General features: G+C 40.3%; 1 protein-coding gene across 1 annotated transcript in view; it reads left to right on the top strand.

The window, feature by feature from the left end:
• The window catches only part of PCLO (piccolo presynaptic cytomatrix protein), a 534,443-nt gene that overhangs the window by 362,323 nt on the left and 146,920 nt on the right, over positions 1–25,200 (top strand). Inside the window, exon 10 of the mRNA XM_054016176.1 lies at positions 15,735–15,860. Within this exon, the coding sequence (XP_053872151.1) occupies positions 15,735–15,860 (126 nt within the window). The remainder of the gene's footprint in view (positions 1–15,734; positions 15,861–25,200) is intronic.

Here is a 25,200-nt window from a genome sequence, read left to right on the forward strand (position 1 = left end):
TTCAGGACCAGAAGTTTCATCCTCTTCCTCTTCCTCGTCTGACTCAAGTGAGAATGATTCTGGTGCATCAGGAACCAGCAGTCCTTCTCCGTGGGGTACTGGGCGTATAGCTGATGGAATGTTTGAATAATGCATAGTCCACTTTTTCTTCTTTCCCAACTGGAGGCACCATGCAGAAGTAACAATTGCTGGTATGATCTGTTGGCTCTCTCCAAATCATTGGCACTGCAAAAGGCATACATTTCCTTTTCCTGTTCAACCACTGGTGAAGATTTATTGCACAAGTGTTGCAGCATATGTGTGGGGCCCACCTCTTGTCCTGATCTCCAATTTTGCAGCCAAAATAAAGGTGATAGGCTTTCTTAACCATAGTGGTTATACTGCGCTTTTTTGATGCAAAAGTCACTACAAACATAGCAGAAGTTATCTGCACTGTTCACACAAGTACGAGGCATCTCTGCTCACTTTGGCTAAACAGAAATGTGTCCCTTTGCAAAATTAAACACTGACAAATGAGAGCACGACACTGTATGATTTCTAGAGCAGATCTAGGGCAATTTGTTCAGCAGAGTGATGTAAACTTCGTTATGATTGCATCATCCATGACTTCTAGGAATAATATGATGCAATTCATATCATGTATGATGCAATACCAGCTTCAGATTGTATCATTCATTGTTTTGCGTAAAAAGCAAGTACTGTCCAAACCCAGTCATAGATTTATTCATAGAGCCAGTCAAAGATGTATTTTAGTCATTTCTGGTTTAAATTGAGATCCCTTCCCTTTATAACTCACTTATCCTCCGCCATTCCCAAGTCAAGGGTCGTATATACTGACCCAATAGCATATCTTGAAAACTAGAGCCAATCAACAATTTTAAGCATCATTTTAGTTCTCAGTGACCCAGAATTAGTAAAGTTTGACTACATTTATTTCAGAAGCATTTTGGCTGTAGAGCAGTGTTATTTGTATTGTAGTGGCACCTCACAGCCCCATTCATAGATCAGGACCCCATTGTGCAAGGGCAGGGATCAGCAAACTTTGGCACATGGCCCGACAGGGAAAGCCACTAGCGGGCCAGGCCGGTTTGTTTACCTGCAGCGTCCGCAGGTTCGGCCGATCGCGGCGCCCACTGGCCGCAGTTCACTGTTCCAGGCCAATGGGGGCTGCTGGAAGCGGCGGCCAGCACATCCCTCAGCCCACGCTGCGATCGGCCAAACCTGCGGACAGTGTAGGTAAACAAACTGGCCCAGCCCACCAGTGGATTTACCTGACAGGCCGCATGCCAAAGGTTGCTAATCCCTGTGCTGGGGCTGTACAAGCACAGAACAAAAGGACTGTCCCTGTTCCAAACAATTTGTCTAGTTCTTCTCTAAAGCTGCATAGGGTAACATGTGGTCTAGTAGACAGAGCCTGGACTGGAACTGGGCTCTGTTCATAGCTCTGCTGATGGCCAGTTGTGTGACCTTTGGCAAATCATTTTAATCCCACTCTGTGCCTCAGTTTCACCATCTGTAAAATTGGGATAATGATACTGATTGCCTTTGTAAGGTGCTGTGAAATGTACTGTTGAAAAGCCACGTATTATTAATTATACAAAGTTTGGAAGATGCATAAATAGTTTTTCTAGAGGTGGTATGGACTGAGAAGTCTAATGAAAAAGCCAGGAGGTTAAGATAAGCAAAACAGAACAATGACTGGCATGTTGGGCTCTTTTGCTCTTCCTAAAAGTTCTTATTTTGCTACTTACTAGAAATCCAGCTGGGTGATAGCTGGGGAGGCAATTACAAGTGGGTTTAATATAGGTCATCTTTCCAGAAAGGACTGGCATTTTTGTCAATTTCTTTTTTTCGCTGTGTAAAAAAACAATACTATGACAGTTATTTGGCTAGCAAAGGGTACAGTGTTTAAATGAACCTGGGGAAAATAATTGACTTCCTTGTCAGAAAAAATTGTACATTAGGGGCTCATTTTGCCAAACAGCAAACTGAATAGCAAATTAGCATGCATGAAACTCATATTATGTTTTTCTTCTGCAGGAGTCAGGTTTTTACAATAGCTGTTCATTTTGTGCACGAGAGAAATCAAGTGAATACATTACAAATGAATATCCAGTCCCATGAGATGTTGTTCTGACTCAGTTAAAAAAAAAGCGTTTGTCAACACTCTCTTTACAATATGGAAAAATTCTTAATAATCTTAAAACCTTTTCTTTTATGCCAGACCTAGTGTGGGTGGAACAGACAGCTCAGGAGGAAGGGAACTGGTTACTTACAGTCACCAGTTCAAAACCAGCTTAGGTCAATAATGACTGAAACGGTTTACCAGCCTCGATCAATAATGGCTGTATGCTGGCATCTGTGAAATGAATGGAAGGTCTCAGTCCAGTTCTGTGGACAGTTTTCCATTTCACAGGATCGCTGCACCACCACAAACCTAACCAGCATCCCAGAATTGAATATGTATGGGAAACAAACTGGCAAATCACCACGTAATCCTTCCAGTGGGATGGCCTGAGGTTAGCTTGAAGTACTGCTGCCCACTGTTCTGCAAGTGAACAACACACTTCTGTCTCTGGGGCTGTCAGTTCAGCAACTTCCCCAAGCAATTACCAATGCTTTATTAAAAGATGAATAGCTAGAATTATAGGGTTCCTCCACCCTAGCTCCTGTCTAAAATTCAGGTTCATTTTCTAATGCTTTTCACAGAACTATGAGTCATAATGTAGTTCCTCAGAATATTAACCACTCCCATTGAACAGCCTATGGGAAGGAAAGGAAGCACATGGAATTTCCTATAGATTCCTCCATGGAGAGGAATGCTTCCTGCTATGGAAGAAGCATGGGTTTTAACTTCCAAGCTTTATAGAGTCCCAAGATTTTCCTGGATCTTGAGAAATTCACCAGTGGCGCAGAGGCATCCATGCCAAATCTTTATGCCTCTACACTGCACTGCGTGTAGGGGATCTACAGCAGTTAGTATAGTCTCAGGAAGGTCAGCTTTCCTGCACATTTTTCGCAATGTTGATTTGGAACGCTGCACATCCCCCATGAGTGGATCCCCTGGTCCCATAAAGGTGGCTGGCAGGTGACATACATTCTGCATGATCCCAGGTGGCAGAGTGGTCCATTCACAAAAGCCACCCTCTGCATGCGGATCAGAAGCGTGTGCTCTGGTTCAGTTCATTAGACAAAGTTGATTAGCTGAACAGAAAAAATTGAATCATAGTTATGAATGACCTTCGTCTACAGAACATCAACCACAATTGTATGAATTTGTGACACAAGGACATGATATGCTACTAAGTCTGGGTGCACAGAGTCTTGGGCCATATCTACACTAGCAAGCTGTATCGATCCAGCTGTGCTGCTGTAAGATTGCTCGTGGAGCTGTGTTATGCTGATGGGAGAGAGCTCTCCCGTTGACAAAATAAAACCAGCTCAACGAGTGGCAGTAGCTATGTTGGTGGGAGAGAGTCTGTGCACGCGAACGTTTATGCCAACAAAACGTACGTTGCTCAGGGGGGTGGGATGTTTATACCCCTGAGCGACAAATGATTTGCCAATAAAAGTGCTAGTGTAGACATGGCCTTAGTTAAGAGAGCTATATTGCACTAAGGGCCAAAATTTCAAGTCCGTACTTAGTACTTTCTCAGGCAAAATCCCACTGAGTTCACAAGTCAACGTTCTGTCTGAGAAATAACTGAATAAAAACCAAGGGAAAATCTCAGGATTTGGCCCAATATGCAGCAAGATTTTGTAAATTACATGGCCGTTCTTTACCATTCAGCAGAGCTTGGAGTAAGATGCACTGTACTGGAACATCACAAAATATGCCTGATATAAACATGCAGGTATTGACAGAATACACTGGACATGCCTTGATATACAAAAAGGCTGTCAGTTATATAAATCTTTCTTGTAATCATGATTTTCATGCATAACTCACAGAAAACACCAATAGAAAAATATTCTACATTTTCCCCTCTCTGGGAAAGACATTTGTAAAAAAGCTTGACTTAAGGTAACTACTGTAACATTAAATGTGTAATAAAGACTGAATTTTATAGTGAAGCCATGAATGATTGGCTGACGTGTTCGCTGAGCAGACTAATGTCTGTTGCTAATAGTAGATGTGTCTTACTTAAAAATCCTAAAAGATCTATGGTGCTTGATTACTATTTTGGTCTTGGAGTGAATTGAGATGGTCTCTGGTACTTTCCCATATTAGGTTGGAAAGTAGTTTTGCAAAATAGACAGAGGGCGGTGAACAAATGGAGATGTGATTTTATTACTCCATTTGATGGAACCTAAACTCCACTTTGTTGAAAAGTGTAAATCTAAAGCTATTTTTGTGACTTCTGACTAAACTGCTTTAGAAACTGGAGACAGAGTATATTTTAAATGTGGTTGGATATTGGGCTGTAAGATATTAGGGTTAAATATTCCCCTTAACGAAGAAAGTGAAGGGGAAGAGGAGAGAACAGAACAAGCAGAGAAAACTGAAAATGAATGGAGAAGGATAAAGATTTGTTGTTGCAGGTTGCACTAATGGCAACACAGCGGACCAAATATTCTTGATTGCTGTTGCTTGGAGCAGGGGCTAAGAGGGCTTTATATAGATATGAATTTAAGAGCCTTTGGGCATCAAGGCTTGATAATGTTGTCTATGGATATTTACTGAATCTATTAACAATCTCTAGGTGCTAACAAAAGGCTAGTTTGGGTTGTATCATGCAGACAATAGTGAGTGGTGGAGCAAAGGTGCACTGCCAAAATGGAAACATAGGAGGCACTGTGTGTCCAGGGCTCCCTGCTTGCACTGAGATAGTAGAGTAATTCATGGCATGTTTTCTTCCAGTGCAGCCACACCCTATTCTATACAGCCAGCGAGCACTGGCATGTGGTTGGACTGAGCCATGGCTCCATCTACCCTCTATCTCTCCCCACCATGCTCTGTCCAGTTTCACCAAGGGGGAAGCATCTTTGGCACTGCCCTTGTCCCCCCCCCCCCAAACATCATTGTTGTGACTCAGGATCCTGTATGAAGTGAAGAGAGGCATGTTTCTAACTCCCTTCTCCTCAGTATGGCTGTGTTAAACAAGGGAATAATATAACCCGCAATGTGTGGGGGTTTTAAAAGTCCCATGGGCTATATCAATGTATTTTAAATAGACAGAATCCAAACCTTTTAGGGATTCACAGGTCAAAGCCAAACCATTAAACTTTACTTGAAAATTGGTTATCAGTCAATGAAATTCTTTAAGCCAAGTGTAATGTGCTTCCTGAAAGAAACACTGCTTAATAAGCAGGCTGCTGAATTCTGAACTGTGAGAGTTTTTTAACAGTTTCTAATGTGTAGCCCCATGTAGAAGTACTCTGTGATCCTTCCAAGTACTTGTCAAATCAGCATGGGCCATAGCGGCAGCTGGTATAAATCAGTGTTGCTCCATTGAAGTCAATGGACCTTATTATGATATACACCAGCTGAGGATCGGACCCTATGTATATCTTATGGTTTAATCGTCTGTGGCCAGAAAAATGGGAGAACTGAACAGATTTAATCTGGTTTCGAGGAAACAACTTCATGTTGCTCATTTAGTTTATAAAAAGCTTCAAACTAATTCTCCAGAGCACAAGCTTGAAAATATTTTTACCAATCCTGGCAACCCAGCGTTGGTTTTAAAAGTCACATTAGCTAGAGAATACCACAGACTGTAAGTTAAAAAAAAATTAAAAATTACACATCACTTGTTTTTATTACATTTACAGCATCGGAACTGATTTTTTTTTCCCTTGTGCGATCTGTCTGCACTTTATCCTGACCTGTTATCCAAAGATACTCATCATGTCACTGTCATGTTGTTTTATCGCTGTTTATGATATCAAATGCAGAAAGCTCAAAAGATTCTTTGCAAGGAAAGCTAGTCTGAACACTTCGTAGCAGAGAAGTTTTAATGTTTTCTGTGGCTGATCGCTTTAATTCAGAAATGTGCCCTGTGTTATGATGTAAAATTCCTTCAGCATGTAAAGGGTTACCAAGATCCTGCCTAACCTGCTGAGCAGTGCACCCACCTTAGGCAAATCAAGTCCTTTCTCAACCTGTGTGCCCAAGTTCACTAATTGTATTTGAAAATCTTGACCTAAGGATCAAAAATCCTGAAGTGAGGGAAGATTGATCTCATATAGATACCTATCTACTACTGACACAGTGTAGATTACTGTTCTCCACATATATACCCCTTTCCTCCAAGGTTTTGCCTACACCCACTGTGTTCACTGAAAATCTATTGTCCATATTAATTGCTTCTTGCCTGATTTTGCAAACCTAATTAGACAGACAAATGATTTTATTTTTGTAAAATTTAGCCCAGAGAAAAGATTTGCTTGGTTTAGCAGTTGACCAATATTTGCACACAGCTTCTGCATCAAGAACCTGCCATTCATGAATTAGTAAACAAGTCATAGCTAAAATATAGGGCTTTCCTTTTCCCCACCCACCCATCGGATACTGTTCACATCAGTCACACAAGGATGTCTGCAGCCCTGTAATGTTGTTTGCTGCTTCTAAGAGAAAAATCCCTGCAAACTTTATCCTCAGCTATGTGTAGATGTAGGAAAACTCTCTCTCTCTCTCTCTCTCTCTCTCTCTCTCACACACACACATACACACACACAGACTAAGTATTTCTCTGCTGTAATGCATCCAGCTTTAATTTATGTAATGGGTTATTGATATTTATTTGGAAGAGCAAGTATCATCACCATTTAGTCATTGAAATACTTCCCGTAACTCTGGATTGCTTATTTTCTAATGGATATACTGGAGCTGTGTGTTTTTCTACTAAGTGCTAAAGAGATTTCATGAACCTCCCTACAGACAGCACAACGTTGATTGGCAAAGATCTTATTTTTATTTCTGATAGGCAGAAGGAGCCCCATAAAATGATATTGTACGCTTTTTCTGTTCCTTGAAATGAGACTTCTAGAGTCAAACAAAGCTGACGTTAGATTGCTGAAGAGAGAGAAAAACCATCTATAAATCTATAAATTGTCCATTGCACAGGATTTTGTTAAAGGAAAAAAGAAAAGTATTCTCTTGGTTGATTTTAGCAGCAGTACAACTGCTTCAGCTTCTGCTGATCAGTACTGGGCCTGGACTGCAAATATCAGTGGTACAGAGCAAGAATAAACCATTGCAAGATTCTTCAGGAATTGCTACAAACATTGAACTATTGCCGCACAACCCGCTGCTTTGGATCCTTATTGTAAAATATAGCCGATTGAATACAATGTGTGTACACGGGTTACCAGTCATGGCAGACTCCAATTTTTCTTCTAGGTTTGATGTAATCACACACAAGTGATTAAAGCTCTAGAAGAAAATCTCCACTCTTGGGGTCTGGTTTAATAAAATCACATTAGCACAGACATTATAAGCATGCAGGAAACGACTTCCACCCAGGCTTGATTCATCCATCTTTTCCAGATTCTATAAAGCAGCTCCGTAGGCCTCCACAGCCCTCTCGCTAGGACTGTGGCAAGCTTCTCCCCTTGTATCATCATTCACAAGTCTTCTTCCTAGATTACAGGGGTTCACTTCTTGGTATAGGTATTCCATGTAGTCTTTACCTTTGAGCCCTTGCCTGGAGAGACCTAACATCCTCTACTCTTTCCCTTCAAGTCTCCCACTCCTTGCTCTCTCACTTCACACTGGGTGACTGGACCTGCCTTTTATATCCTGCTTCTCCTTCCCCAGCTGGCCTTGCTGTAGCCTACAGTCTCATGATCTGGGAAGAAACCAGACACAGGTGAGAGCTGGGCCTTGACCTCTCTTAAAGGTCCAGCCACCCTGTGGCAAGGTGGAGGGTTCTGATCATGCCATGAAGTCAATGGGAAAGTAAGAGAGAGCTTCAACAACTCAGAGCATATGGCCAACATGAAAACAACTCCTTGAGTTGTGTCTTCTCAGTGTGTCTGAATGTCGTAGAATCTGGTCCTTGATGAGGATAAATCCATACATTTTAAGCTAGAAGGGGCCATTATGACCATCTAATCTGACCTACATAACACACTTTATACAATGTCACCCAATGATCCTGCATCTAGCCCAATAATTTGTGGTTGAACTAAAGTGTATGTTTTAGAAAGTAATACAAGACTCCACGCACTGGAAAATAGGAAAATATCAGCAGCATGAAAATGCCATTGATTTTACCATTTTGCAGTCTTTTTAGTGGTCTTGTTTTGGGACTGTCAATGCTGCTGCAGTCTAGTGTATCAAACCCTGTTTCAAGAGAGAGGTTGGCTCTTCTCATTGAATTCAGAGATTCTGTGGAGTCTTCAAAGAAGTGGACAGTCAATTACTACACCCTTTGAGGCAAGAATGCTTGAAATATGCTACATATCGCCAACTACAGGCAATCTTCAAAATGGAGAGTGAGCCAAATTCTGGTCTCATTTACACTGTTGAAAATCTGTTGACTGAAAATGGAATTACTCCAGTAGTATAGTGTAACTCAGAGCAGCATTTGGCAGAGAGGCCCAGATCCTCAAAAAAGTATTTAGGTTCCTAACTTCCAGTGAAAGCTTTGAGATCAGTGGGGATTAGGAGCCTAAATACATTTGACGATCTAATCCGTAGTCTGTTTCACCAATCACAGTATTCTTGCCGCCAAGTTAAAGAAGTATGGGCTGGATGAATGGACTATAAGGTGGATAGAAAGCTGGCTAGATCGTCGGGCTCAACGGGTAGTGATCAACGGCTCCATGTCTAGTTGGCAGCTGGTTTCGAGTGGAGTGCCCCAGGGGTCGGTCCTGGGGCCGGTTTTGTTTAATGTCTTTATTAATGATCTGGAGGATGGTGTGGACTGCACTCTCAGCAAGTTTGCAGATGACACTAAACTGGGAGGCGTGGTAGATACACTAGAGGGTAGGGATCGGATACAGAGGGACTTAGACAAATTAGAGGATTGGGCCAAAAAAAACCTGATGAGGTTCAACAAGGACAAGGACAAGTCCAGAGTCCTGCACTTAGGACGGAAGAATCCCATGCACAGCTACAGACTAGGGACCGAATGGCTAGGTAGCAGTTCTGCAGAAAAGGACCTAGGGGTCACAGTGGGCGAGAAACTGGATATGAGTCAACAGTGTGCTCTTGTTGCCAAGGAGGCTAATGGCATTTTAGCCTGTATAAGTAGGGGCATTGCCAGCAAATCGAGGAACGTGATCGTTCCCCTTTATTCAACATTGGTGAGGCCTCATCTGGAGTACTGTGTCCAGTTTTGGGCCCCACAGTACAAGAAGGATGTGGAAAAATTGGAAAGAGTTCAGCGGAGGGCAACAAAAATGATTAGGGGTCTGGAGCACATGACTTATGAGGAGAGGCTGAGGGAACTGGGATTGTTTAGTCTCCAGAAGAGAAGAATGAGGGGGGATTTGATAGCTGCTTTCAACTACCTGAGGGGGGGTTCCAAAGAGGATGGAGCTCGGCTGTTCTCAGTGGTGGCAGATGACAGAACAAGGAGCAATGGTCTCAAGTTGCAGTGGGGGAGGTCTAGGTTGGATATTAGGAAACACTATTTCACTAGGAGGGTGGTGAAGCACTGGAATGTGTTACCTAGGGAGGTGGTGGAATCTCCTTCCTTAGAGGTTTTTAAGGCCCGGCTTGACAGAGCCCTGACTGGGATGATTTAGTTGGGAATTGGTCCTGCTTTGAGTAGGGGGTTGGACTAGATGACCTCCTGAGGCCCCTTCCAACCCTGATATTCTATGATTCTATGATTCTAATGGTGTAAATGAGGAAAAAAGAGAGCGGCAATGTATTTTCACAGTGGGGTGCTGGTGCTCATTAGGACACCAGTGACATTGGTGTCAGACCTAAATTGTGGGCATCTGTTTACTTTACAGAACCAATTATGCAGTTTGACCTAGTTTGGTGCGATTGGGAATATACGTGATCAGGGCTAGTATAACATTTTATGAGTCACAACAGAGATACAATGGTAGAGCATATAAACATCCATAACAGTATACTTTAAGCAGTCTATTCTCAACTTCAAACATGCATGTGAAAAAAAAATCATAGCTCCTAACTACCAGTGACTCAATCCAACATTTTTTGTATTTTTTCCATAGCTTTGAATTCATGCTAAAATAAAAGTCCTTTCATTTATTAGACTTTTGTCATCTTTTCTCAGACTTTTGTCAGTATCTGTTTTCAGAAATAAGTAGCTGCTTATAAGTCAAACCGGTAGCTGTCTGTGTATTGAACCATGCTACAAATTCATTTTCCCGTGATACATTTCTTTAGAGTTGAGCATCAATTTCTGTCCTTCTGTGAATGTTTTGCTGAGGGTGATAAATCTTAAAGCTTGAGTTAAGATTAGATAGCAAGAGAGTTTCACAGCCTTGGGAGATCAGTAAAAAACAGTTGCAATTAATTAGCAGTGCTTCCAGCTTTGAAGCATCTTAAAAGGATTGCATCTAAATGTATAACATTCCCTTTGAAGAGATGTTTTCTCAAAGACAGTTGACAGTTGAAAATCCATAGCCAAAGGTAAACAAGGTGCCCTCTCTCATTCATAGTGCAGTGATTCAAGTTTTGATGGGTAACTGGACCTCTGTTTTAGAAAAAAGAAACATGGAGTTCATAAATCAGAAAACCAGAAATTGAAAGATGAATATCAAAATGGTTTGAAAGATGGAAATTAAGACTTAAAGATTTCAAAGAAGAAATAAAAGACCAAGGGAAAAAAAGAGATCTGAGAAACTATATTATGGATGATATTTTTTAAGCTACCCACATTCAGAGTGATAACTTGGGCAATGTCATTACAGACAGATGTAATGAGGTCAGTATCTTCAATAGGCACAGTATACAAAACAGGTTTGAAAGTCTGTTTTCACAAAACCCAAAGAGTGAAAATTTAACTCTATGACGATTTAATTAAACCCAACAAATCAAAATTTTCCAAGTTAGTTCAATTAGTTTAAACCACATGCTGATCTGTTCTCAAACATTTCTTTTAGAAACATTTTCACAGTATAATTATAAAAAATAAAATGCACTTTTCTCAAACAAAGCACAGTAAGATGCTTACTTCGGGAGAGGGGCAATAAACATGTCTTTGATTGAAACGGGAATTTAATTGTAAATTCGTATGGGTGACCCTCAGTGTATTTCTACTTATTATATAGTATGACTCATAGTTCTGACTCCAGGAAATTAGAGCATGAAAGCAAAATTCTAACCTGTATGTATAGGTGCTGATTTTCAAAGGTGGCTGGGGGATTTCGCCACACTGCTCGCACTGAACTCAATTATTATATACAACCATTGGATATCATACTGGTTAATAATAAATCTTTTGACTGTGCAATCTGGGAGTCTGCTTGGGTAGCTGCTTTGACCACGATGACTATTGCTAGCTACATCTAGCTTTTAAGTTTACAACAGTTTCTCTTGGTAGTGGACTTTGTTATCATGATCCAAACCTCTGTCACCTTTAGACTAGACCACTGCAGTTAACTCTACTTGGGATTTACAGGTTTTCAAAAGTGCTCAGCAATGCGATTTTATCACAGTCTTTAGTGGGAACAAGCCCACCTTAAATCTGTTCAGAAAATGCATCTGGTATGGTACGGGGCAGCCTGTTTAAAAAGTAGAGCTGGTCAAAAATTTTCCAGTTGGCCAGTTTTTGGAATTTCTTGTCAGGGTGCCCAGCTCCCAGGCTACCTAGACTGGCTGGCTACATGGCCAGCCAAGAATTTTTCAAAAATTTCCTTCCCACAGAAAATTTCACATTTCCAATTTTTGTTCCAATTCTGAATGAAAATATTTTCAGAATTCCAAAATTTTCCACAGCAAGGAAATTCCGGTTTCCTCACAGCTCTGCTTAAGTACGGGTGTCCCACCCCTAGCACCTTACAACAGCACTTGGGGATCTTCACTGGCTGCGTGTTTCTGGGTGAAATGTTAGGTGTTGATTTTGATGCATAAAGCTCTATGGTCCTGATCCAGTGCTGATAGATGTCAATGGAATGACCCCTCATGAATTCATTGGGCAATAAATAAGATCCTTAAGTGGCTTGAGGCCTGTTTATATGAGATAGTACCTCTCTTCCTGTGCTATGCTGCCACAGCTTTGATTTAAGAGAGGGAGCTGCCGGCATGATGTTCTCTGTAAGGGCCCTCAGCTTTGGAAGTTACTCCCCAACACAGTCTAAAAGAGATCATCTCTGTTGACCTTCAGGGCACATTGCAAAGCTCATCTGTTTGTTTCCGTGGACTTTAAGGGTGGTGTATTGTCACTTGATTAAGTTACAGATGGTTCCCATAACCTGCATGATGTGAAGTACTCATCTGTTTTAAGGATTGAATCTTTAATTTCTATAAAAATCACAGAGGAGCACAGGATTGATGCAATTTATTTTACTATAAACTAATATAAAGAAAGAAAATAATAATATAGTACCTAATCCAGAATGGTTCTAAATTCCCCGAACTCCCATTGAAATAACAACAAATAATAGTTTATTTACATTACAATGAATAACGATTTCCCCTGAATGTAAAACCTTAGAATAATCCAAGAGTTGATAATAGCACAATCAGAGAGCCACACCCAACCATTGTTTTATGCACAGCATGAGACAAGTCGCTATATGCCAAATCATCACCTTTAGAGCATTAGCAGCCCTGCAGCAATATGATTATCCATGTGAAATTGATACTTAAAGAAATATCCACTCCCATAATTGTTATGCTTTGTGGTAGGAAGCTGATTACAATCCTCTATGCTTGTAATTACACTGAATGTCTAGATAAGTGAGTTCTATGACATTGATTTTCATGGATCCTTTTTGTATTTATTTTAGAGGGTCCCCTCCAAGTCAGCCTATTTCCCCCCAGTTCTTAAATTAATGTTATTTATACACACAAGAGAAAGAGAAAAAAATTGTTTTCTCTCAGTGAGTGTCAGGAAAAATGAAGTGGCTGAACAGAAAAACTTTTAATGTACAGAACATTGTATTCAGTACAGTTTTAGCTGAGTGTCAAGCCAAATAATAAAGGCAAACACATGATATGGGGTCAAATGGGTCACAATTTTTATTAAAGATACAAGTGTTGGATCCAGCCACACTCTGAGCCCTCTCAACTCCCACTGAAGATATTCAGAAGCAGAAAATCCTCAGCACTTTGCAGGAGTGCTCAGCAGTGGGCACAGCTGAGCCACATTTCAACCAAATCAACTCAACTTGGGAGGAGATCCTTGCCAAACCAAACCCAGAGCAATGTTCATTTGTAACCCACATCATTGCAGGACTCACATGCACTGACTTGCTGTTGTTGGCAACTGCTCTTGAGGGCCCAAGGCTCCGTTGTATGTTTTGAGGATTCATGTAGGGGCATGCTTTCCCCATAACTAGTGTGAATGGAAGGGTCTTGTGCTTCTGATGCGAGTGGATCTAATCTCACTTCACAGACACATACTGCATGTGCGCACTGAGTGTGCGGGTCACTTGAATGAGCTGCTTTGCTGAATCATGGCTTATTGGCAAGGACAACCTATCTGGGTACAACCAGCTAAAAACTGAAACACCCAAGATGCCTGACTAATACATGGTCTACAGGATCTCAGAGGAAGGCATAGACCCAACCAATAGATAGCCAAATTGGGATGGAAAAACCTAGTAGGAATCTCTTTCCTGGCCCTAAAGGCAGTCAGACCAGGAGACCAATCCAGAATAAGCAATGAGATAGCAAGAAGTGGAAAAGCATCTTCATGCCAGGCATGACACAGCCTATACATGAATACACCTTGAAGGTAGTTGGTTATAGGATATACCACATAGGTAGGATTGTGGGGAGGAACATGGATGCTTCAGGACAGACCCACTGTCTAGAGGGTTGGAACCAGTAGCTCCAATTGCCTCTCTGGCTACTTAGCATCCTTTATGACAAAACCTGACTGCTTGGAGCTCTAGTAGCAGTCTCAGGGAACACTTGAATATGAAAGGATACGGCATGGCAATGATTTTGAGCAATGGGTTTTACATAGCTGATGGCTCTAATCGCCCAGTAGGGGCTGAGTTATTAATTCATAAATTGAAAGCTAATGACTTTAGCAGTTATAACAAGGATGGAAAAATTAGTCTTGATGCTTCTAGATAAAAGTCTGAGACATCTCATTTATGATAATTTTCTTCAAAGGCAAATTTTATGTTTATTATACTCTAAATATTTTTAAATATAAAGAATGCAGGAAGAGTTAGGTATGCGTGATTTAATTTTATGGTTTAAATTTAAAAAATTTTTTTTAGAGTATTATCAACTTTCTGAAAATGATGATTTGGTGATTTGTTTCTTGCTTACTGAAAATAATCAAATTCTATTCCACTATGTTCAACTTAATAACTTTTAAGAATTGAACAAGTATTATTTTAACATTAGATGCAGAGATTCATCAATCTACTTGACAATATCTATTTTTATCTGAATTAATTACCAAGGATTGAAATGCTTGTTTAGTCAGAAAATGTAGATTAATCAAAACTGAAACTGTTTGTGGGAAAAGGTCAGAACATCCTGATTTGGAAAAAAAAAAAAAAGATGAAGAAGAAAAAATAGTCAAAATATCAGATTTCGATATTTTTGAAACAAAAAGTTTCATGTTCCAGGTTGAAATGCCTTTTTTTTTTCAAAATTCAAACAAATTTAATTTTTTTTAAAAAGGTCAAAATTGAAATGAAACATTTTGAAATAATCAGAATGTTTTGACTGACCCAATCTGATTATTTTTTCTTTTAGGCAATCAGTTATCCAAAAATTTTGAGAATTTGACTTTCTATCCTGATTCAGAACTAGAAAAAATATTTGAAATCTTAAAAACTGTCACTTGACAGGAAAACCACTTCCCACCCAACTCTACTTAACACCACCATCAAAGTCAACCCCATATGATTGTAGATTTCTTATATTCTGATAATATCCTTTGATGTAAAAGCAAACGTGTAAGAAAAGTAAGAGTACCTTCCAAAGACTGTGTATATTTGCAGTTCATGGTTCTCCACTATCATGTGTTCATCTAAATTATATGTATTCTTTTAGATATGTAAAAAACTAAGTGCAGCCAGATTACACCTGCATTTGCTGTATCAAATTAAGGATTGTTGTACATATATCTGCTATCCCAATTAACAATTTTGCAGTACGTTGTGGTTATTAGAAGTACACAGGGTAGGTTTTAGGGTATATTTTTAGTGTTATGGGAGAGGTTTGATGAGTGGCTTCAGTGACACAGCAATTACATCTGGGGAACTTTTCCATAATGCTCTAACATTTTTCCTAAATTACAAGGTGACTGAACCATACTGTTATGGGGAGGGTATCCACCAGTGAGGCAGGAGACATCCATGCAGATGGCTTCCATTTCTGCAGAACTAGAGATGCCCTTCTCTGTGTATCTCCGACACCCAGGGAGTTGGGAGGCCTCTCCTTTTGTGAATTCAGCAGGTCCATGTTCCCTTTCCACTAGAGGAATTCTCTATTGGCAAAGGCAGTGTGGTTTTGATAGTAAAATTAATCTCCATGCTCAAGTTCAGAAGCTGCTATAGGTGTTTGTTTTCCTTTATGTAGCCTGTGATGTGTCTTCTGTCCTCACTTCTCTTCAGACAAATATCCAATATTTGTGTCTCTGCCCATACCTGTTGTTTCTTTCTTTTCATTGCAGGCAATGGACTGGGAATCCGAGTTGTAGGTGGGAAAGAAATTCCAGGGAACAATGGAGAAATTGGAGCCTACATTGCCAAGATCCTCCCCGGGGGCAGTGCAGAACAGACAGGGAAGCTGATGGAAGGTAAGATAAAGGCGTCGTCAAAAACTGGCAACCCAGGAATGTTCTATTGCATGGTTTGTGGGCTACATTCATTCTTTCTCCAGAGCAGCACTCAGTGCAAAGGTGGGGCGGAAGGCATCAGGGAGTCAGTTACAGCCCAGACCCCTCTCCAATGAGACTTAAAGCAGCATTTGGACTGTTCAAAGATCAGATCCTGGTGAAAGGTCCTTTAATGGCTCCTACACCAATGGAGAATGTATATGACAGAATGGACCTGTGACACACCCCTGCCAGTCCCAGTACACTCTGTACACAATATATTAGTATAGATTCAGGAGTTCAAAACAGTACTTGCAAATATTTGTTTGAATTCTGTGTTTAGTTTGACAATGCTCTTATATCCCTTATTACACTTTCTATGAACATTCCCATAACTGGGCTTTTCTTCTTACAAACAATTGAGGAATAGCTGTTCTTCATATGAGTACCTGAATTCATCTGCAAACAATGTTCATGTGTGGACAAGAGTTCCCTTCTTTTAATTCATCATAATTTGTTGTTCCTCTGTTTAAAATAAAATCAGTCATCCAGAGCAAAAACAGGACCAGAAATAAAGAAGATTGAATAGTCAAAGTGAGCCCTTCTCAATACCCTCCTTTCCTAATAGCTTGAAATTTGTTTACATAAACTTTTTGATACATGAACAACAAATATATTTGCAGGAATCAGGACTGCTTCACAACCATTTTGCAAACAGGATAAACTGAGCAGAGAATGTCTTTACAAAAAGAATCATCTCAATACACTCTAGGAATAACCAGGAATAGAATTTAACCCAAATTTGTTGTTGTACCTTTCGGTTTTAAAATGCTTGTTATTTTCTTTGTCAATAATATTTTTTAGGCCGTAAATAAGGAAAAGGTTCTATTTTCAAAGTACATTTAAAGATTAATGAGGGAATTGCTCAGTGACAAAAAAAAGTTCTCTTTGTTTTTGCTAAGGGCCTGATTCTGCCATTGATATATTGAATTGGTGCCTGATTTTGCATGTGGTTCCATTGCATTCAATGGCTTGGTCATGGAATAAGGTGCATGTCTACAGATCGGACTACTGGTTAAAGAGGATTACATTAATATGAACTAGGAACCAGTTAGTTCATGTCTGCAGCATCCACACAGGGGAGTTACAGTGCAACACTTCGGTGTGTGCTGCTGTTCAGACCCCTGTAGTCCAAACTATGCAGCTGTGTAGACAAGCCCTGAGTCTGAATAAATGTTAAAGTATCTGGCCCTACCTCTGCTCATGTTTCCCCACAAATATTTACACCTTCCACCCATAAAAATTGGTCTTTCATAGATATGACTGGAGTGTCCATTTCCTTAACTAAGTGGCTTATATGGAAATCCAGAGGATGATTAGGAAGCAACAATGCAATATTGCCCACAATATGGAGTGTTTTGGGAATTAGGAGAGGCACTTAATGACTGAAAATCCACTGACTGTGCTGAGCAAAAAACTAGCCTTCTGGCTCTTTTGTTGTGAACAGCTTTTGGAATAAAGTTCTAAAATAGGTCCCGACATACCATTTATTGATGTTTTCAGCTGTGTTAGGGAAAAGTTTGAATGGACTATGTCCAGCAGACAGTGTCAAACCAAGTGACTGGTCATCTGAATTCTCCTGTCATTACCATTGTGTGTCATTGCCATGGTTAGATGAACAGGCTAATGAAATATTTATCTCCCCTTTTCCCTTTCCCTCTGCATCATCTAAACAGCCATATTTTAAATTGACCTTAATAGCTCAGTTCTGGACTCAGTTATATCAGCATAACTCGGAAGTAACTCCCTCAGAATCAATGGAGTTACACTGCAGTTGTGTCACTATTACTGAGAACAGAACGCAGCCCTTGGAATAGCACTGAAATATAGTCTCATTGCTGCTGTGTAATCTATTCCCTATCAGGGTCAAAATTAGCATTCTAGTAGGGTATGCCCACCCACTCGATACACTTCCCATTAATCATAACTTGCTGAAAATATATCTTGCTCAATCTTACCATTACTGCCAAGTGACTTTTTATGTTGTTTTAAAAGGTTATTGTTCATCTGCGGAGAATATTTGTCTCTGCTACGATTGCATTTCTTGATCAGGTGGACATGTGGCTAATGCTGATTTTGTTTTCTGAACTTATAAATCTGCTAAAATGTATTTGATTTGTAGTAAGGTCTGTGGGTCACCGTCTGCTTTCTGGTAGAACAGTGTGGATCTAGAGTTAGTCCAACAAAGTTACTAGTACTGGTGCCTGAGAGTAGAACTTAGCCTTGTATGTTTTTCAGTCTCTCTGTCTCATCACATATGAGAAGGCAGGTTTATATCTTACGCATATGGTTATTTGCAAATGTTAATGCTCTTTGATCAGCAATCTATTTGTATAGCAATCATGATTCACTTTGGTGCTGTAATGATTCGTGGCTGACTATTATTGTACATACTCCATAGTCATCAATTAAGCATATACAAATGTCATCAGGAACAGAAATCATGACTCACCAGCCTTTCCATGAACGTGGCCTCCACTCATTACAAAAGAGCAATATTTCCATTAGCTCTTGTGGTGCAGGAAACTGAAAGCACTGGAACAGGTCTGAAACTCCTTCCAGTGGAAGAAAGTGAAGAATATATGCACAAGTCAGTATGTTACAATGCGTCTTGCTTGTATGTTCTTTTTGGATCAGTTAATGTTATTAGGTGTATCTGCAGTAGTGATTAGGAAACGCCAGTCTTTTGGGGTTCTCTCATCTTGAATTGCTCTAGCAGTTCAAAAATAGCTCTGATTCATCATTCCTTGGTGTCACAGAAACTGGAAGTGGAAAGCTGATTCCACTGAGCCATCGAGTGCAGATACTGTCACAGTTCGATAGATGCGTGTCTGAATTCACTTTCATGTTGATAGAGACAGTTCAGTAATCTTCCACCTGTTATTGTTTTGAGGGTGCATATAATATTTATTGAATGTTTTATTTATAAAAAGAGAGAGAGAAAAGTGATCAGTCACAAGATTTACAAAAAGAATTACAATTTGTGTGTATGTGTATATGTATATATATATTACACACACAACGTTATTAAAATTGCAAAGTCAAGCATTCAAAAATTAGGAAATCCCAGAACAAAGATTGCCTGTGCAGCTGTCATGCATATGTATTTTGATACAGTCTTTAATTACATGATCCCATGCTATTTTTTCCACAGGATCCCAATTTCACTCTGTGCACATAATAGACAGTGCTCAGTTAATGAATTCCATATTTTGTTTTATCCTTATTGTGCAAGGTGTGACGTTAGGCTTTGTTTACAGTGAACTATTCAAACCCTGCTATGGAGATAGAATTGTTAATGTCTTCCTGGTCTTTTCTGTGGTGCTTCTCACTCTAGTGTCTGAGTGCTTCACAAACCTTAATTAATTTATATTGAGAACACCCTGTTCGTGATAGGGTGGTATTGTCCCCATTTTACAGACGGGGAATTGAGGCACACAGATTTACATCAATGGTGTTTACTAATTTGGGGTGTCCAATTGGAGACACTTAGGAATTTTTCAGAGTCCTTAGCATTTTATAGCACTTCATATTTTCAAAGAATAGTTTCCATTGACTTCAGTGGCAGCTGTGAGTGCTCCACATTTCTGCAAATCACACCCCATGGTCTCAGGTCAGGCACCCAGAAAATGAGGAACACACAATTAGTTACTATCTCTGAAAAGCCTTATTTAAGTGAATTTCCCAGCATCAGACATCATAGTCTGAGGAAGAGTCATAGTCCGGGGATAGAATCTAATTCTGCAGGGCAGCATTCAACTGCCTTAACCATGAGACCATCCTTTTTCATCCTGCAACCTCTGTCTCATTCACTGCACCCCTTCCCACTTCTGCATCTGATGAGGTAGGAGTCCTATGGGCAACAGCCCCCTTCACTTCACAACCTTGATTCATCCCCAGAGCCGGTCCATTCTGTGCACTCAATGAGGCAGGGGACCTGCAGAAAAAATAACATATGGTCATGTAATTAAGGACTGTAGCATAATGCATAAGCAAAAGGTTGCACAAGTAACTTTAATTCTGGCATTTCCTAGCTATTGAGATCTTAATGTTTTTTTACTGCAGTTTTACTGCGGTGTTGAATTTCCTTGGGTTTTGAAAAAGCAAACTAAAAAACCTCCACCATATTGTATTATATTGACCCCACATGGGTCATGAGCCAGGTTCCAACCTTTAGATCCACTGCACAGATCCCTACCACTTTGAGCTAACTAAGTAATTGACAGCTGTAGCAGGTAGTCATCCTCTACGTGGACCAGCACTGGAGGGGGCTGGGACATTTTGCCAGTGGTTTTCACAGATAGTTGCTGAGCACAGAGGAATGGTGAGATTTAGGAATTGAGGGTTCCATTCGCAGCTTTGGAGCGGCCTTTGTACTCTACTGGGCACAAGCTTGTCACATTCTGCCCCCTTGCCTCCAAACTGTCTCAGATTGGTCTCTTCCCAACCATCCTCTCCTTCTCCAAGTCCATTCTCCCCACTTAGCCAGTCCCAGTTTTCTTCCCCAAGTTTCTCATCACAGACCCAGTCTCTTGCCCAGCAAATCATAATCTCCCCCTTCCAGTTTCTCCCATCCAGTGCTTTTAGTCTCAGTCTCCTTGCCTAACCAGTCCCAGGTCTCCCCAGCACACCCTCACAGTCTTCTTTCCTACCCAGTTCTAGTCTCCCTTTTGCCTCCCCATCCCAGTCTTTTCCCCCAGCTCCAAACTCCACTCTCCTGCCCCCACTCCAAAACCCAATTTCCCTTCCCTCTCCCCATTGCCAGCCTCCAGTTCCAGGCTACCTGTTCCAATCCACCCACAAAGTCAAGCTTTTGTCCTTTTGGTGTTCAAATAAGGCAGCTTTCTCCTCCATGCTGCCTGGGCCCAGCAAAGGGCAAGGAGCATTGAAAGTACAGGAGAGACAGTTTCTCTGCTTTCTGTTTCAGTGCCGAGTCCTGGCCTGCAGCAGCCCAGAGCTGGAACTGCAGGGAAACTCCTGCTCAGCCCCTGACTGGAGCATACCCAGTGAAGACTGAATCTTCTGGGAATTTAGCTGCAAAGCTCTAGAAAGTCTCTACTGAGCACGTGCAAACTAATTTTTCAAAGGTTTATAACTTCATCAGATTCGGGTGTATTTTCAGAGGGGTGGCAAAAGACACATCCAGGGTACAGTGCCCTCATCCCTCCACCTCTTGCCAAATGTCAAGTCCTTCCTTCAAATCACGATAGCGCTAGAGATGCTCAAAGTAAAGGTCCATGGAATTTTTTAACATGGGCAAATCAGCATTTCCCTAGTCTAGTCCTTGGAAATGGCTGAACCATTTTGCATGAAAATTTTCAAAAGAATTCAGCACGAAGCAGACACTCAGCATGGAAATTTTCTGCTGAAATGGTTACAGTTCGTCAAAGTTATAATCAACTGCAAACAAGGTGTCATAATGTACATAGTCGGGTAACCTTAGTAATAGGTGGTACCACCAGCCCTACTTAACATATATGTAGTCATCTTTGCTCTCACAGCAGTCGCTACCTCTAAATCCTTGCCACATTTTAAACTAAAAAAAGGGAATTAATAAAATCTAAAATAAAAATCAAACAGAAAATCACCTACTCCAAGTAGAGTTTTGACCCTGAAAAAGGACAAGTGCCAGATAATCCATGATGTCTGTTAGGAACTTTTGTATTGCTACTTATTTTACATTGAAAGTGATCAGATACTGTGGTGATGGGCAGCAGTGTAAAACCCTAAAATAGATTTATATACATATATACACACATAATTCATACATTATATATAAATATATTCACACACACAAACATAGTAAATAGATAGTATACATATATAACCATGTTTTGGATGTGTGAGCATATAATGTCTGCAGCCTTTCAAGCACCATTTCCTCTCACTGGAAAAATAAGAAAACAAAATGTAATAAGGAAAAAAAAAAAAAACATTAACAATGTGAGCGAAAAACAAATCCAAACTTCCATTGTACATTGAACATGTAAATATGACATCCTATTAGTAAGCATAACACGGATGAATGCCAACTACCTTATTAGTAATTAATATTTGCTGTGGCATTTTTAATATATTAACCATATTCTACGAGATAAAGAGTCATGCTGCCCAGTTCAGTTTTGGTGCAACTCCATTGAAATCATGAGTGTTGTACCTTATTATCATTTAAAAATAGTCAGTAGGCCAGGAATCGTTAGCCCCCTTTAAACTGGAGTTGAATTTGGCCCAATGGCAGTATAGCAAAGAGAATATGAGATGTGTATAAAAAAAAATAATGCTACTCCATAAAACATTTCTGAGAAGGACGATGACACACTGTCTGCTGTAACAGGAAACAGGCTATATACGGTACATGCTGTTAGAACGGTGGAGTGCAGCTGTATTGCTGACCAATACATCTTTCTACATAGCCCATGGAAGCAGCAGAAAGGAAGACAGAGTTTTATTCTCCCAACAAACTAAATATATTTGTACCTTGCCTTGCACCATCTCTGCTTAATTGCATTGAAGGTTTATAGCATACCATTGGTGAGAATCAGTTTTCATCTACTCTTCATTAGCTATGGGTCTCCCATGAGTCTGAGGTGACTTAGGAAGGAGAGCAGGCAATGGTATCAGTGTTAGGAGCTGTTATGCCCCCAGAAGACAAAATGGATCCAATTCTGTACTGTTCTGTAGCTGCTGTGTGCTCGTTCTACTGGAATAAAGTAGTTTAAAAGACCACACTCACTTAAAGGGGATTCCCAGGTAGTGTACAGCCAGTACTCTGGCTTTTCATCTCACCAGTAGCATCTCTTCTCATAAAGGGATGGTTAGGGGTGTTCCTAGTGAAATGGGGTATAAATATAGGCAGTCAGGCACCCCAGAACCAGAACATAAAGCCAATCTTCTTTTCCTCCCCTCCCCCATCCCTGAATCATGTGATAAGCTCAATTAATTAATCTGGTCCAATGTTTCATGAGCACTGGTGTGGAAAACACTGTAGAGAAGATTCTGCAGCATATTTGAAAAGCTCTAGAAAACTGCAGATGAAGGACACAGGTGGCTACATCACAATAAAATCAGAAGAGATTTCCTGATTTCCATCAAGCCAGAATCCTGAATAAACAGGTCTCTCATGCCACTTTGATTATTACACTCCTGGCAGAAACCCGGAGGTATAAGTGAGCTCTAAGATGAATATCACAGCAACAAAAGAGAAGCATACTCCGCAGACAAGTTTGAATTCAGGTTCTAGGCAAAAGTTGATCTGAACCAGTTCTCCCATTTTGTTGTTTGAGTGGTTTAATGTATGGCAGCACAAGAGGAAAAGAATTAACTTTACCCTGGTCTCTGAGCATTAGTCCTAGTGATTTAAAATGCTGTCTGTGCTCATTCTTTGATTGTGTAAACAGAGGGGACTGGCTCTCAAAATGTCCCTGGGCTATAGGCACAGGTTTATTGGTCCCAGGAGAAACTGATTTTATTAAAGGAAGTTCATACCAACTAGCAGACAGTTCTATAGTTGTGTTGAAAGCTTTGCTCTAAAGCCCTTCAGAAAGAACTTAATCCAAAAGTGCCAAAAGCAGCCCCCACATGTCACTTAGGCAGTTGTGCTACTGTCTTACATATGGGATTCTCCTCTCAAACTATTACTCTGACTTGTTCCTCTTTCAAATGAAGAATGATGATTAGTGGCAAATGTGGCATGCTGCTTTTCGTAAGTGTGGCTGTTGATATTAGACAAATAAGATAATTGGTTTTTTTAAATTAATTGCTTCAGTGAACTTCTGAAAGTGAAGTTGTACCCTAAAAAGTGACTTGGTAAAAAAGGGCACTTCCTTACTCAGCACGTCTTTTCTGCATGTGAATGAGTCTTACCTGCTGACTTCAGAAGATAATATATTTTTACTGCTTCACACCTGTTACCAGTTCACAGCCAACATAACTAGCTGTGAGTGAGCTGGATTCTGTTCTTTCTTGTGCATGAATTGTTTGCACAGTTTCAATCAAACAAACCTGTCCAACCTATCTGAAGGCCTGGGGTCAGTACACCTGGACATAAGGGTCTAATTTGGCCTGCAGAAGCTGTGTTGCTCTGGATGGTGCAGGAAAAGGAAAGAACTCAGCTTGACTTTCAGATCCCATGCTGAGCTTACAGAGAGAGTAGTTAGAAAAAAAAAATCTTTTGATTTACAAACTGCACACCTTTGATGTGGAAATCATTGAGAAGCAATACCCGTATGAGCATCCACAATCCTTTTTATAGTCTCTGTTTAGGATAGTTAAAAATGCTTTCCCTGCTTCACAAAAAAGGGCATAGAGTTTATGTAGAGGTAGTTTGAACACATGACAAATTGATCTATCTGGGCTTTTTAAGGAGCACTTCATTAGAAAACTATGTTCTTAACATATATTTATTAGTGATCTGTCTGTCTCGGGCAGCATTAGCTCCTAACTGCAGTTCCCCAACGCTGTGAAACAGCCATAGCTGTGGGAGAATAATCAGGAGCTAGGAGGCCGTGTGGAATAACATGGATCTGCTGGTTCACGGAGGCAGCAGGAGCTGAACTTTCTTTTACTTCTTCTGTGAAACCTAAATAATGAATTCAGATGATACTCCTTGAGTAGAGATTTGTGGCGTTTCCTGGCCCCCTTGAGGATTTTTCCCACATTTAATCCCAAAGTGTTTTATAGCTGTGAGAATGAAGAAGGGGGAGACAAATGGACTGAGGAGTGCAGTATAATAAAGATTCATAGATTTTAGGGCAAGAATGGACCATTAAGACCTTGTAATCTGACCTCCTGCATAACACAAGAGAGAATTTCCCTCAGCATGTCTTCCTGCATATAACCCAATAATTTGTGATTGAACTGGAGCATATTTTTAAGTCATCATATAAAAATAATTTAAATCATATCTTCATTGAGATCAGTAACTCTCAAAGAGTCTTGTACAGATAAATTCCCTTTCCCCATACAGTTGTCATTGGGAAAGCCATGTCAACCAAACTATGAATGTTGTGGAAAAAAACTAATAAAGAAGTGTCATTTACCCTTTCACACAATACAAAAGCGAGGGTCACCCAATAAAATTAATAGGCAGCAGGTGGAATACAAACACGAGGTGTTATTATTCCAATGCACAACTAACCTGTGGAACTCATCGCTGTTGCCAAAAGTATAACGGGGTTCAAAACAGAACTGGATAAGTTCATGGAGGATAGGTCCAAGACAGGAGTGGATCATTCCATAATTGCCCTGTTCTGAACAGTCCTCC

This window comes from Malaclemys terrapin, chromosome 1, assembly GCF_027887155.1.
Source record: "Malaclemys terrapin pileata isolate rMalTer1 chromosome 1, rMalTer1.hap1, whole genome shotgun sequence".
NCBI classification, from domain to species: Eukaryota; Metazoa; Chordata; order Testudines; family Emydidae; genus Malaclemys; species Malaclemys terrapin.